The sequence below is a fragment of the Haplochromis burtoni genome, unplaced genomic scaffold (assembly GCF_018398535.1).
Source record: "Haplochromis burtoni strain Fernald_Lab_line unplaced genomic scaffold, NCSU_Asbu1 Contig_432, whole genome shotgun sequence".
Lineage (NCBI taxonomy): Eukaryota > Metazoa > Chordata > Actinopteri > Cichliformes > Cichlidae > Haplochromis > Haplochromis burtoni.
The window spans coordinates 420,820-434,709 of NW_024582793.1; the positions used below are offsets into that span (position 1 = coordinate 420,820).

The following is a 13,890-nucleotide window of genomic DNA, read 5'->3' on the forward strand; positions in this document are numbered from 1 at the left end:
ACGTGCATCACATGTGCAACCACTGCACGCATGCAAGACATGCGTGAGTGTGCACTCACCTATGAAGCCAGATGATGGGGGGTTGGGTTGGATGTCCTCCTCTGTATTGCCCTGAATCACGTCCCAGAGCTGCCACACATAGCTAGGGTGAAGGATGTAGAAGGGCTGGTCAGGATGCAGCTTGCGGTGCTCCATGTACGGACCGAACAGGTTGTAGTCCGGACTAGTGTACCACTGACGAGAGATAACACAGCAGACAGATTTAATCTCAAATCATGAGTCAGATAAGAATAAGACAACGTGATTTTTTTTCCAATAATTAAAAATGTTTCTGATATTTAGAGGATTTTCTACTATTCAAAGCAATGAAGACTGCAGTCAATACAAAAATAGCAACAGTAGTATCGCTCACTGGGTTGAGCAGGTGGCCCAAATGCCATAAGGCTATTGCAGAGGCCTGAGTTTGAATCGACTCATGGCTGTGTGTTTCCTGTCTTCTTTCCACCACCCTATCTCAAAGGCTAAAAAAGCCCCCCTTAAGCAAAAGATAAGAAGGAAAAGATGTTTAAAGATAGAGTGCAGCCCTTTGCAAACATCTGTCAGTCTCTAACGTTTGGACAAAAAACTCCTCTGAATGGATGCTGAAGTTTAGTCAAATGTATCTTCAGACTGCGAACATTGCAAAAAAACACAAAACGCCCATACAGATAAACGTCCGTCACTGCTGTTTTATGCTGTATCATGTTGAGTGGCTCTGGAATACATTTGAATTGTATTTATGCTTTCTTTCACAGTTTAGATGATTATGTTTTATTCATGTGAGGTTTGTGTTGTTACCCAGGGACATAAATAATGTATGGCTTACAGGGTATGCATTTAACAAAATAGAACTAAAGCATATTAAATGTAATTTCCTGAAATAACATCATAGCGGCAGAACAAATCGATGTAGCTGCACTAAATGCTCAGACAGGAAGTGTGTGCATGTGCAGAACAAATCCTGGTTTAGGTGAGGACCTTTTGCAGATATAAGCCTAGTGCATACTGATAATTTCCCACCAACAAGTCAGCCTCTCAACAGAAAAGTCAGTGAGCTGCTGTCTTATAGTAGCGTGACTGTTATGCTTTAAACTTTAGAGTCATTGAAACTATGTAAGAGACTATTTCCGGTCAGGAAATTGAAGGGCTCTGGAGTCAATCAGGTGGTTTGACTGAAATTTTAAGCTGTCAAAACATCCCAGAAAATGTTAAGTGTCTTAGACGCACGGTGCAGCACAGCTGTGTAGAGAACAATACTGTGATTGAAGACAGCAAGTGCACTGTAGGGATACATCACAGTTGGACAAATGAAATCATAAGAAAACTGATGTAATCGGTGTGCCAAGTACTCATAATGGATTCGTGGGAGTGTGCATGTCCATTTTCATCAGTTGTACCATCTCCAGTTTGACAGCAGAAATAAAGGAGAGCATGAAATCATCGTCCATAATTTGCAGTTTATATCATTAAAAGCCAAATTAAATAACAGTTGTTCCACTAATTCATGAGAGCTGAATATTATGAATTAATGGCTTTTAATGTAAATCTTTGTAAGGGCTTTGAAATAAAGACCCGACTACTGGGAATGTATATTTTGAGAAACTATATAACACACAATGCAAGTTACTGCATCCATGCATTGGATAATAATTAGTAACTGCACTGGCATGCTAAGTAAGCAGTTCAACTTATAATATGTATGTATATATGTATATAGTATTATATATATATATATATGTATATAATATGTATATATATATATATATATATATATATATATATATATGATGATATATGTATATATATATTATATATATATATATATATATATTATATATATATATATATATATATATATATATATATATATATATATATAGACCATATATATGCTGTTTTTTGGTATACTATCAGGGGAGTCTCCAGATTTTTTTCATAGGGGTGGCCATATGGGGGCCACTAAAATATCGGGGTGGCACACCAAAAACAGAATGTCCAGGTTTATTATGCTCTTGTGAACTGCAGGTTAGTTGAAAAATAAGGGGGAAAGGAGAAAGAAAATAATTATATGCCTAGTTAATTTCCTGCTATATCACTGAAAATTTAAATCACCACTAGCACCCCTAATGAACTCACTGTAACATTCACAAAACCAGATGTAATCCATCTGGGCAAGGCTTGACATGTTGTGTGTTCTTCTGCATACCTTGATTATAGGGTGCAACGATATTCGTATCGATATTGAACCGTTCGATACAGTGCTTTCGGTTCGGTACGCATATGTATCGAACAATACAACATTTGTAATTTATTTTATCAACTTTCCTTCTGACGATGCTGTCTGTGTTGAGCGCTCAGTGAATCTGTGTTCGACTACTCCGCCTAGGCTGCACTGTCGAGCGCAGATCCACTGAGCGCTCAACACAGACAGCATAGTCAGAAGGAAGAGCGCAGGGCAAGCTAGCAAGACAGAAGTTAAGCTCTCTTGCAACATGGACCTCCCCACCTCATTCAGATCTGGCGTTTGGAATTATTTTGGTTTTCATGTGACGTATGACCCTGAAGGTAAGCGAGTCATGGACTAAAGTAAAACAGTATGTTGGATGTGCCACGCAATGCTTAATTACATTGGTGTGAACTAGTGTGTTAGCGCAGTTAGCTCGTTAACGTGTTGGCCGTCTAGCCCCATGCACGGAGCGATCGGCGGTAGCTCGTTAACGGAGATTTGCCGTGTTGTGGCGTTAAGGTCATTTCAACGAGATTAACCTGAAAGCACTAGTGGGAACACAACAATATGACTGCACATTTACGCCGACATCATCCTAGTGCAAGACAAAAACAACAAGCATGCTACTAACTTTAGCCGAGTCATTTAGACAGCTGTTAGCACATGATTCTCCTTATGCTGCTGAGAATATAGCCCAGAAGAAGCGGATAGTATAGCTTTTATTTTGGAAAGAGACATTTCTCTGTAATAAACTCTCTTTTCCAAAGATGAGTGATTCCTCAATCAGATACAGGGCTCGCAATATCGCTAGCCCGACGTCCCGGGCTAGCGATTTTTTCAGTCGGGCTACCAAAATCTATCTCTGCCCTGCCCGTCGGGCTATTGTAGGAAGGAAAATATATGTCAATGCTTTTGCATTCTTTCAGAAATGTAGCTGGGTAATTATGTCATTGGCATCGGTGAGCCACTGTCAATATGTGACATATTGAAGTCGCGTTTGAATTTGCGCTTGTTTTTTTGCTTTCACTTTGCAATCGTGCGAACTGTGTATAGAGAGCGACAGCACTGATCTGTGAGTGATGATAATTTGTGCACCAATTCCTCTGACATCGTCTTATTAATCGTTAGCTTACTATGCAAACATGACAAGTGAAATCTCCCGCAGCAAGCTTAAACATGTGAGAGGTTGATCGCGCAGAGAATCGCTGAGCTTATGTGAGTGCGTGTGTAAAAGCAGCAGGATATATATTTTAGTTCTGCTGAGCCAAATAAGACAGGTCAGGGTGAAGAAGTGACAGCCAAAGAAAAGCTTACCACAAAACGGAGAAGTTATGACAAATCAGACTATAAGGCAAAAAGAAAGTGCAGCTTTATGGTTTCATGGACAAAAGAATTTCTGTGGCTGCAATATGACGAGCTAAATAACCAGGGCTGCACATAAGTGGTCCGCAGGTGCGCATTCGCTGTCAAAATAAAAAACGCGCACAAGGGTTAGGGTTAAATTTAAAAACTGTACTTTTGAGTTAAAATATATATTTATAATTTTAATAAATGACAAATTAAAAAGGCATGAACATTTTTTTGTATCGAAAAAATATCGAACCGTGACACCAAAGTATCGAACCGAACCGAACCGTGAATTTTGTGTATCATTGCACCCCTACTTGATTATAAACAGTCTCTATTTGAAGGCATTTTCACCCAGAGAACTGCCAAACTGGATATTTGCTCTTTTCCTGACCATTCTCTGCAAACCCTAGAGATGGTTGTTGGTTGTGTCGGAAATCCCAGTAGCTCAGCAATTTCTGAAATAGTCAGACCAGACCATCTGCCACCAACAACCACATATTCAAAACCCCAGCTTTCTTCTTCATTTTTACACTAAGTTTGAACTTCAAGTAGGTCGTGTTGATCATGTCTACATGCATAAATGCACTGACCTGCTGCCATGTGATTGGCTGGTTAGATATTTGCATTAACAAGCAGTTTACTTATATCTAAGTTAAATAAAGTTAAGAATTGTAACACATTTAATCATTTGGCGAGTGTCATGGGATACAAAGTAAAAATAAACTGAACAAACTTATATACGAGAAGGAAAGCTACATGACAGACACACTGCGAGGTGCTAAAAGCTACAAGAAACTGCACAACAACAACAACACCTTCCAGTATTTCCAAAGGTTAACTACTAACAATGAGCGAGGATAGAATTGAAAACACGGATGTAGAGACAAAGGTCAAGTGTCAGTGGAGCATCGTGTTCTTTATTAAAACCCCATCAGTCCACATCCAGTAATCCTGTTCTTTACCGTGCTGTCTACTGGCTATGTGAGCAGTTGGGTGATCAGTATGGCAAATACTGTAGCTATACAACAATGCACTGCACGCACGCTTGAACTCTATTTGCATGGATAGTAATAAACTAACAAATCAGCCATTTTTTTAATCTTTACTTAATCTGATATATTCTGACGTAAAGACCTAATCTAGCAGCACAACACTGATTAAAAGGACTAAAGGTTAATGCAGGAATATAACTGATCTTGTTTGTTTTGGTGATGTCCTTCAGAAAATTAATTAAAGCGTTAAAAAATAATAATAATAATAATAATGATGATGAAAAAAAGAAATTTCATGTAATTCACCAGATAAATGAAATCACTGAACGCAGAGGCTGCATGCAAATATATTTTAACCTCAAACAATCAGGCCATTCACCGAATAACAATTAACGGGAAGCATGGAGAGGAGGATAAGGGGAAAGGAGCCTCGGAATAAAATCTTGTTTTGGACACATTTGCTAACATGAACCAAACCTTTTAAAGGGCAGGTGGAAGTCAGAGATAGACGAGATGACATCATGGCAACAAGCTTCTTTTCCTACATGTGTTTGTGGCTACATACACAACAATAACTGTGTTTACTTTCCTAAGATGACCCGCTTTAATATTCCTATACTCCTTTTCTCTCGGTGCGACCTTAGTGTGAAAATGATCTGCTGAAACTGCTAAAGTGAAAACACATATACCTTGTGTAAGTTGACAGCATAAGGTGCGGGGTCCCAGGCCACCAGAGTTATATTCTTGTAGATAGAGCTCGTATTGAACCGATGCCTAGGATTTGCCAAAATCTGTAACACAGCACATGAAATGTAAGTCTTACTTTCAAATGTAAAGCACAATCATTCAGATGCATGGTCACTATTTTGCCAAAATACAAATAAAAACACAGAGAGAACCTCTTTATGTGCCTACTATAAATTAGACTAGGAGGCAGATACCAACATAAAACCTGTCCAGTAAATATGATTACACAAATATGTTTTTTGGCCAGGCAAAGCAAACGTTTAAACAGCTCCAGACAGACTACACAAAACAAAGACTAAAGAAGCTGTTGGTGTTTTTTTCCCAAAGAACTAGCCTATCTGCTAATGACAGTTCATACCATTGAGTTCAGATTATTTGAGTACAATGAACTCATCGTCATTTGGATGAAACACTTGACCATTTATACACTTCTAAAGGCATTACTTTGCTACATAAATAGTGAGTTGAAAATATAAATGACTGTATTTTTTAAAATCTGTTTCTTTTAAGGATTCACTGTCATTTAAGGCCTCATCCTAACTCACCTGCGAGTTGATGATGCGGATAGTGGTTTTGTTTCCCACGTCTCTCTCGTAACCTTCTGTAGGTGCAGCATTGAAACGTAAAACTGCATCATGAGCGTCTGAAAGGGAAACCATGGAGTCTTTCAAAGCAAGGTAACAAACTGGCCTTGAGTTGCATCTGTTATCATGGAAATATACAGACAATTTCCCTCTATAAAAAGTCTTCTTCATAGCAATATAAAAAAAAACTTAAAAGGTGAAGCCAGGCTTTGAAGATGTACAAACAAATATCAGATGTCTCTTCCAAATGTTACCAGCTCATGTTTTCAAGGTCTTAAAGCAATTACCATCATCTTTCAGAATTTCTACTTAGTCCAAATTTATTTAGAGGAGAAAACACAGGCAAACATCTCAATAACCAAGCACCTCAACCAAAGTCAGTGACGACACACTGACTACAGGGATGAAAATCACACTTGCACTAATTGTTGACATCAATATCCGACAGGCTCGGGGATGTAACCGGTGGTTGGCTCAGGTAAACAAAGAGCCATGGCTCACATAAGGAGTTTACTGTTTTTTTGTTCACATGTCCTTCACGGTCCTCAACAACTTGAAATCCTCACCTTGATGGATGGCGGCTGTAACAATTACAAATTAATTCCTGCCTGTCTGCTGATCGATCTGTCAGTTTCAGGCGTCCTCCTCCTGCATTGAACTAACACCAAAATGGATGATCCCTCAGCTTGTGATCTGATACCCCTTCATCACTGCCACCAGCAGGTTTACAACTCAGAGCAGCTTCACAACAGCAAACAAGACTCTAATAAAACACAGTAAACATGTCCATTCTCTACAGAGCTCAAGCAGAAGGATGGCTTTAAAGAAGAGTCCTTCAAGCAGCGATCAGCCTCTGTCTTGATGGAGGCCAAACACCTATTTAACACCTTCAGAAGAAAGAAAGGATAAAAAAAAGGATTATTTAGTAAAGGCGTAGCACATAATAATAAAATTAATGAGAGCAGAACTGAGTCTAACTGAGTGATGCGGCCCAGTTTCTCATGGGGTTCCTGGAAAAAATCCATTGCTCACTCCTGACTCAGTCAGAATTCTTAGAAAAAATCTTCTTCTTCTGAGAAAAAAGTCAGAATTCTGAGATTAAAGTACTAGTAGTACTGTAGTAGTAGAAGAAAAAGAAGATAAATTCTCAGTTTTTTGCCATAACTATTCACTAAAGTAAAATGGAGTTACATGAATAACTGCTTATTATTTTGTCTCTTGTTACTATCATGGCCAATATCCCCCTTACGCAAACAGGGACAGGTATATATGACTTGGTTCAAGTTTAACAACACTGTCTGTATTATTCTGGAAAAACAAGTTCAGGAAAAACGCCTTGCATTTCAGCACCATATTTAATACTGCCATTGGACGGTACCAATCCAGACTTCCCCAAAAGTTGATTACGCTCATCTGGACGTAGCGTTTTCAGTGGGAGTGACTTCTTCTGTCGCAGCTGACTGCAGGTTTCCCCAATCTTTTAAAAAGTCCATTTGCATAATGACTGAAACCAGCCCCACTGAAAGAACAACGGGCTGGAGTCAGTTCCTTGATCCTTAATATGCAAATTCTCATAACTCTTATTTCTCTCTCATAATTCACCTGGATAATAGAGCATGCATCAAGACAATCCATACTTAAGAGTTGCAAGGAAAATGAGACAGTTTCTAGAGAGCACTGATATTCAAGCATATTTACTTATCTCGCATGGTAAATTTGAAACATAAATGACACTAGAGTTGTGTCTAAACACTGATAAATAAAACAAACCTCTGAATTGAGTATTTTACTGCAGCATGTTTGCATTAAACTAAATAACCCTGCCAAAGACGAATCTTCTCCATACCGTGTTTGGAATGAGGATGCAGTTTGCCGTGTTCACCACATGATGGCAGGCACACATCACCACACTTACTATGAACCAAGTCCTGACCAACAAACTCTCACAGCATGGCCTCAGTGGTGTATAGACACTTAGGAACATTACAATCCAAAAGTCAGTCAACCTGCCTCTGGTATTCTCAAAACTTAGAGCGGTCGTCATATTCAAGTCCGGACAGGTTAACTGAATGAATGAATGACTCACTGTTCATACCTGCAAAATACAGGTTCTGGCACAGAGAAGCCTTTCAGGGGGTACAACAGGGTGAGAATGAGTAGACAGAGTGAGATCAATGCCATCTGATTTCCTGCTGAAGCTAAGCCTGAGAATTAATGTAGCAAATACATGCTGTTTCTTTTAAAGCACTGTGACGCTGTTCAATAAATAATCAGCTTCATAACAACGGTCCCATTTATCAAGACACTACAGCACATCAGTTAAACATCTCTTAACTGAATACGTAGATGATTACACACTGAACGGGTATCCTGCAGCTGTTTTTACACTGAGATGTGGGTGACCTCAGAAATCATCAACAGCAGCTTTCTATAGGAAGGTTTGTGTGTAATCATACCAACTCAGGATACTGTTTAGAACAGCTCTTTATTTAATTCGTGACTAAAGTACCGTATAACACTGGTAGAATTTATTATTATTATTTTTTGTATGCGAGCACATGCATATGGGACACATGACTGGCCAGGCATCAAAATCAAACATGGGAGATGATGATACAGAAAGATTTAGATTTGGTGCCTGAAACTGAAAACTCATTCCCATCTCAGTCACCTGTTTCTCGTATACCAAGTCACGTGTTCATGCACTAACAATGGGAGGTGGCTTGTATGTTTTTCAAATTGTAGGAAATGATGTTGCTGCTGATTTCCAAGTAGCACACAACAGAATAGCGCGCTAAAGACTGAAGGCTTGTGGCATCGATGTTTTCACTGATAACCAAAGGGTCACCTGCAGAAGTCTGTTTCCATTGCCCGCATGTACCCATTTCTCTGTGTGGTGTACTTTCTTGTCTTTCTTGTAAAACGTGTTCTGTGGCAGTGACATCTGTATACCCGTATCAGTCTATAGAGATGTAAAAAAAAAAAAATTCAAGCCACAAAGCTGAAGACCTTCTTATTAATTCTAGCGCTTGCCCTGAACAGCTGAATTCAGAGAGAAATGCAAGGAAGCTATATGTGATGTGAAGAGGCCTGATTGGTTACCAGAGGGGGTTCTGTTTTTTCTGCGGAGCCATCTGTCACTGAATTCACACTCTCCCCACTTACCGGAGAGCTGCCAAAAGTCTCTAAACCAAGAACGCACACATTCAAATGCAAAGATATCTAGCTTACTAGGCACGCACTCAACGCTGCGCACAATCAGCTTGACAAGTTAATCAGCAAAAGCCACACAAAAACCTGAGCAAATGCTAATCTCTGCAGGCACAAAGTGGAAATGTGCTGACCTTCAGACTACCACTCCTGAGTGGGACACTTAGAAAACAGGCGAGTCTTTTGTGCAGCAATCAAACAATCTAATGAATCATTTAATGGTAATTTATTATTAGGTACAGGGGACACCTTTATTTAGCAGCAGTAACATGTCCAACCTGTTATTGTTCCTACTTAATTCCGAGTATTGCTGTTTCTCCATAAAACACTTCAGTGAAATTCTACACCCTGTGACTTGATGCTAGTTTCAGTCAGCTGCACTCACCTGCAGTCAACTGAGACCAAGACTGAGACTTCTTCACAAACTAATTTCTGTGAAATTTACTACTGTTGAATAGGATTGAATTCCATTTTAGCCTTTACTGTCAGAGACACACAAAGCCTTCTAATTGCAGCACCGGCTCCACTTTGTCTCATAATTTGTTATAAAGAATTTCATGGAAATTATTTAGATTATATAATTATTATAGTGCTGTATTTAAGACATTCGGGGAAAAGTATCTGTAATTGCACAAGTTTCAACAGAATACACGTTTGCAGTAGACTTTTTCTGGAAAATGCCAGAAAGTGACTTATTTGGTGCTTACCAATCTCTTTGCCTAATCGTGAGCGAAGGATGGCCCCAGCAGAGGTGACCACAGCACAGGTCTTGAAGCTTCTCCTGTTCTCCTTTTTGTACAGCTGCTCCAGGGGAAGGGATGGCACCAGACGAGCCCAGCCAAGTGAAGAGAAGGGTTGCTCCAACCCGTCTACTGTCCTCAGCCGGGCCTGATTCTTCAATTCACAAAGCAGCTCCTTGGCACTCTGAGCGGGCTTGCGATTCCCCTTGTAGGAAACATGGTGTTTGTTGGAGTTGACGTATTCCTTCATGGCACGCTGCAGTCGAAGACTCAGCATGCCCGCCGACACTCGACCCTTCCAGAGCCGCTTTATTAGCGAGATGGATTTGGAGAAATAGAATTCCTCCAGATCAGAGAAGTCATCACCGGCCATACTGTGTACTCTGTTCTTCCTTCTGTTTCCCAGATCTTCATTTTCTTTTTCATCACCTTCCTCCCTGCCACCCTGGTATTGAGTGTTGCTGAAGTGGTTCTGATAGTCTGCAGTCTGTGACTGTCGCTCACGACTCTGGACTACAGGATCTGAGTGAGAACCCACATTTTCTGTACCAAAGGAAGACCAGGCTGCCAGGCTCTGTGGGTCAAGATAGTCCTGGCGACTTACTTCCTGGCTGCCATAAACAGCGTAAGGAAGATTGTTTGGGTTCTGGCTCATCTCCAGGTTGGTCTCTGGGGTCCCGGACTTGACAAGAGGCTCCAGCTCCGGTTTATCTCTGGGATACGTTGTAGTTAATGGTAAAGTCAGCTTTACCACGGCATGCTGTTGATGGGAGGCCTGTATGGAGGCCAGACGGCGTGTGTCTGGGTGCTGGGAGAGTAAAGCACCAGCAGAAGTAAGGGGCTCATCCACACGAGCATCCAGGAAATACGACAGGAGGGCGAGAAAGAAGAGAGCCCAGGCCAGTATTCCCACCAGCATCAGCCTCCGCCAGTGCCTCATACTGGACTTCATTGCCTCTTTCTCACATGCACGCCAGCTCTGTGGGCCCACCAACATCAAGTCCCACAGCTAGGACTTACCCCAGAGGTCAGGTGGAGGGCCTGTAAAGGAAGTACAGTTAAAAACCGATAGGAAGCCCAAAAGAGGCAGCGAGAGGTTTGAAATACTCACCTGAACTGACGGTTTTATTTCTCCCTGTCCATGTGTCTGCCAGGATATAACAGGACCCTGCGAAAAAGAGAGGTACTAATTAGTTGAGGCAGCGTGCACATGCATGCATGAGGGGATGTGAGCGTGAAACCATACGGCTCACACAGGAAACCACTGTCTGCGCACAAGAACTTGGCCGCTTTCCATTTGCAACTAAAGAGAATTTTTAAAGACTGGCCCCATTTATTAGTTGTAATCAAACTTCCCTCATGTAAGACTGAAAGCTCCAGACGCAACTTTAAAACTAAAGCTGCGCCGGCTGTTTTTAAACGCAACATCAGACAAAGATGAAATACAATTTGGATCATTGGATGAATTCCCCAATTTAATAAACAAAAACAACCCAAGTTTTCCCATGGAAGCTTGTTAACGTGAGGTTTGAAGGTTTGAACAACAGGTTTTGAAGGAAACTTTAAGCCTCCACACAAAAGCTTCAAAGGAAGCCTTTCACGTGGAAGCTTTGTTTAAATAGTAGCTTTCAAAATGACTTTAACGGCAACCGCAATGTTGTGGGGGGTTTTCTGTTGCTGTGTCACAGATCGGCAGTTGAATGTCGTGATTTTGTCTTTAAAGTACTTTCCCCAAGATGTACACAGTGATGAACCAAATGGCTGATCAATTAGTAATGCTTTACATCACTGCTACCTGCTGCTAAATGAACATTTAATTGATTCATGAGATGATATAACCCATAAGGAGGCATGAGGACATTTTAAAAGTTTATGACTCTGCCTCTAAAGATGTTTGCATCTGTTTCATATTATGATGGCTTTTACTCTTTATGTGTATTCATAAAGAAACATGTAGCAACGTACTGACACATTTTTAGAAGTGGTATAGATTAATACCTTATTGTGCACAAGTCCTGAGTGACTTTTGCATTTTTTCTAAAGTGGTCTTGAGCAGGGTTTTTGAATTTCTTTGAAATTTGTCTTTGTGCATTGGCTATTTTTTCATTCCTTATTAAGTCCAGTTCTTGTACCTGAACATTGATGAAACAATGGTTCCTATAATCAAGAATCTGCCATTATCCTACTATTTACTCAAAATGATAGTTTAATTTTGATTAATTTCCTTCTTTTTTACTTTTCAAAAAAAAATAAATTGCTGTATAGTCTTGTTTTTTTATGACACACCCACACACTTTTATTTTTCTTAGTGAGGACATCTAATTGATATAATGCTTTCCCTAGCCACTTACCCCAACAATCACAAATGAATATCTAACTCTCAGCCTAAAACGTAACCATAACCTCATCCTAACCCTGATACTACAATCACATTTTGAGCCGCAAAAATGCCTTCAAACTCGTGGGGTCGGGCAATTTGCCCCTATAAGTGACTGTTGGTCCTCACAACTATAGTGGCGTGCAAATTGTCTGTCCACACACACACACACCTTAAGTCAGTGGCTCAAAACTTTTTTGCTGGGCCCCCTTTGTTTTACAAGAAAAATGTTCGCCCCCCGTGCGTGCACGCGCACAGGTACACGCACAAACACATCCTCCAACCACACACACCCATACTTTGCTCCATTGTGGTTTATTTCACACCTCAAACATTTAGTAAACAATTAAGCAAATACAAGTAATCTGCAATAAATTACAGATAGTAAGAAAATAAACTACTAACTCTTTTACACTATGTCTGCACCTACACGGGTATTTTTGAAAACGCAGCTGTTTCCTCTACACGTAAACGGCGTTTCGAATCACCGAAAACTGTGATTTTTTTAAACCTCCTTTTTTGGATTTTCCTGTGGACGAGGAATACAGAGTTCCTCACGCAACGTCAAAGGGATGTGCCTTTTCCACGTCACGCTGTGCGCCACATTGCTTACATGAGATGAATTGAAGAATGGCAGATAGAGACGAAATACTGTTAATCTGACTGGCAGGTATTACACGCAGTTACTGTCCCTCCATTTACAAAGGCAAAGGCATCACGGTGTAATTCTTTTACTTGTAGTTGTTTTTTTTGTTTTTTTTCCTGTGTGATAATATTCAACAATAATATTCAAAAGCATTCGTTGTTACATTACTTTGCAAATCTGACAACATAGCACCTTTGTTTACTTCACTTTGTTGCACGCCCCCCCTACAGCTTTGATAATACTCTGGTGTACAAAACGTTGGGCTCACTGATGGATTAAGGCATGAAATATACAGCAATGAAGGTGAATAAATGAAGCATTAAATTGCCTCACATCAGAGGATTACAATCACATGTAATTGCGAGTTTTGGTCTCCTAATGTGGAAGCATTTCTCTCTCTAGAGAGAGAAAGAGAGCAAGAATGGAGGACTGGCAGGAAGGAAAAAAAATGGCTCTGAGTATTAAGCCTCTTCTAGTCCTAATTACAGCTTCCTGTCTCTGCAGCTGCTGGGTCCTGCAGAGTACAGCACAACTGATCTCGGGTGCCCCTGTGGCCTTCCGCCCCTATGCGTTCACGCAGCTTCCAAGCTGTTCGCTCAGGGGCCACACAGGAGGTCAAAGCTCATCTGCTGACCCCAGTCAAGCAGGAGGAAAGCAGCAGGGAGAAACTAGGCTAGAGGGAGCAGGAACGGCATGAGAGAAAGAAAATACACTGTGGAAACACACATCTGATTCCTCTGAGAACATTTAAAACCACAGTCAGGTGGGATTTTCCTTCTAGGAGTTTTGACATGTCTACCACACTGGAGGTCAAATGTTCCTAAATGGAAAATGCGCCATTTAACACCTGAAAACAACAGCTGCAGTATGCCCGACACACAAAAAGCAAAGACAAAGTGCAAAACACAAACCTAGCCAGTGGCAATGTTATCACTAAGCAAATGTCATCTAAATGCACCACTGAACCACTGCAGACTG

General features: G+C 40.5%; 1 protein-coding gene across 3 annotated transcripts in view; it reads right to left on the minus strand.

Annotated features, from left to right (window-relative positions):
* st6gal2a (ST6 beta-galactosamide alpha-2,6-sialyltranferase 2a) overlaps positions 1-13,890 on the minus strand; it is a 55,395-nt gene that overhangs the window by 8,244 nt on the left and 33,261 nt on the right. For all 3 annotated transcript variants that reach the window (XM_005945101.2, XM_042213289.1, XM_005945102.2), the window contains 5 exons: positions 11,001-11,057; positions 9,857-10,930; positions 5,901-5,998; positions 5,298-5,399; positions 60-234 (listed from right to left, as the gene is read on the minus strand). In XM_005945101.2, coding sequence (XP_005945163.1) covers positions 60-234; positions 5,298-5,399; positions 5,901-5,998; positions 9,857-10,886 — 1,405 coding nt within the window. In that variant the 5' untranslated portion in view covers positions 10,887-10,930; positions 11,001-11,057. The remainder of the gene's footprint in view (positions 1-59; positions 235-5,297; positions 5,400-5,900; positions 5,999-9,856; positions 10,931-11,000; positions 11,058-13,890) is intronic.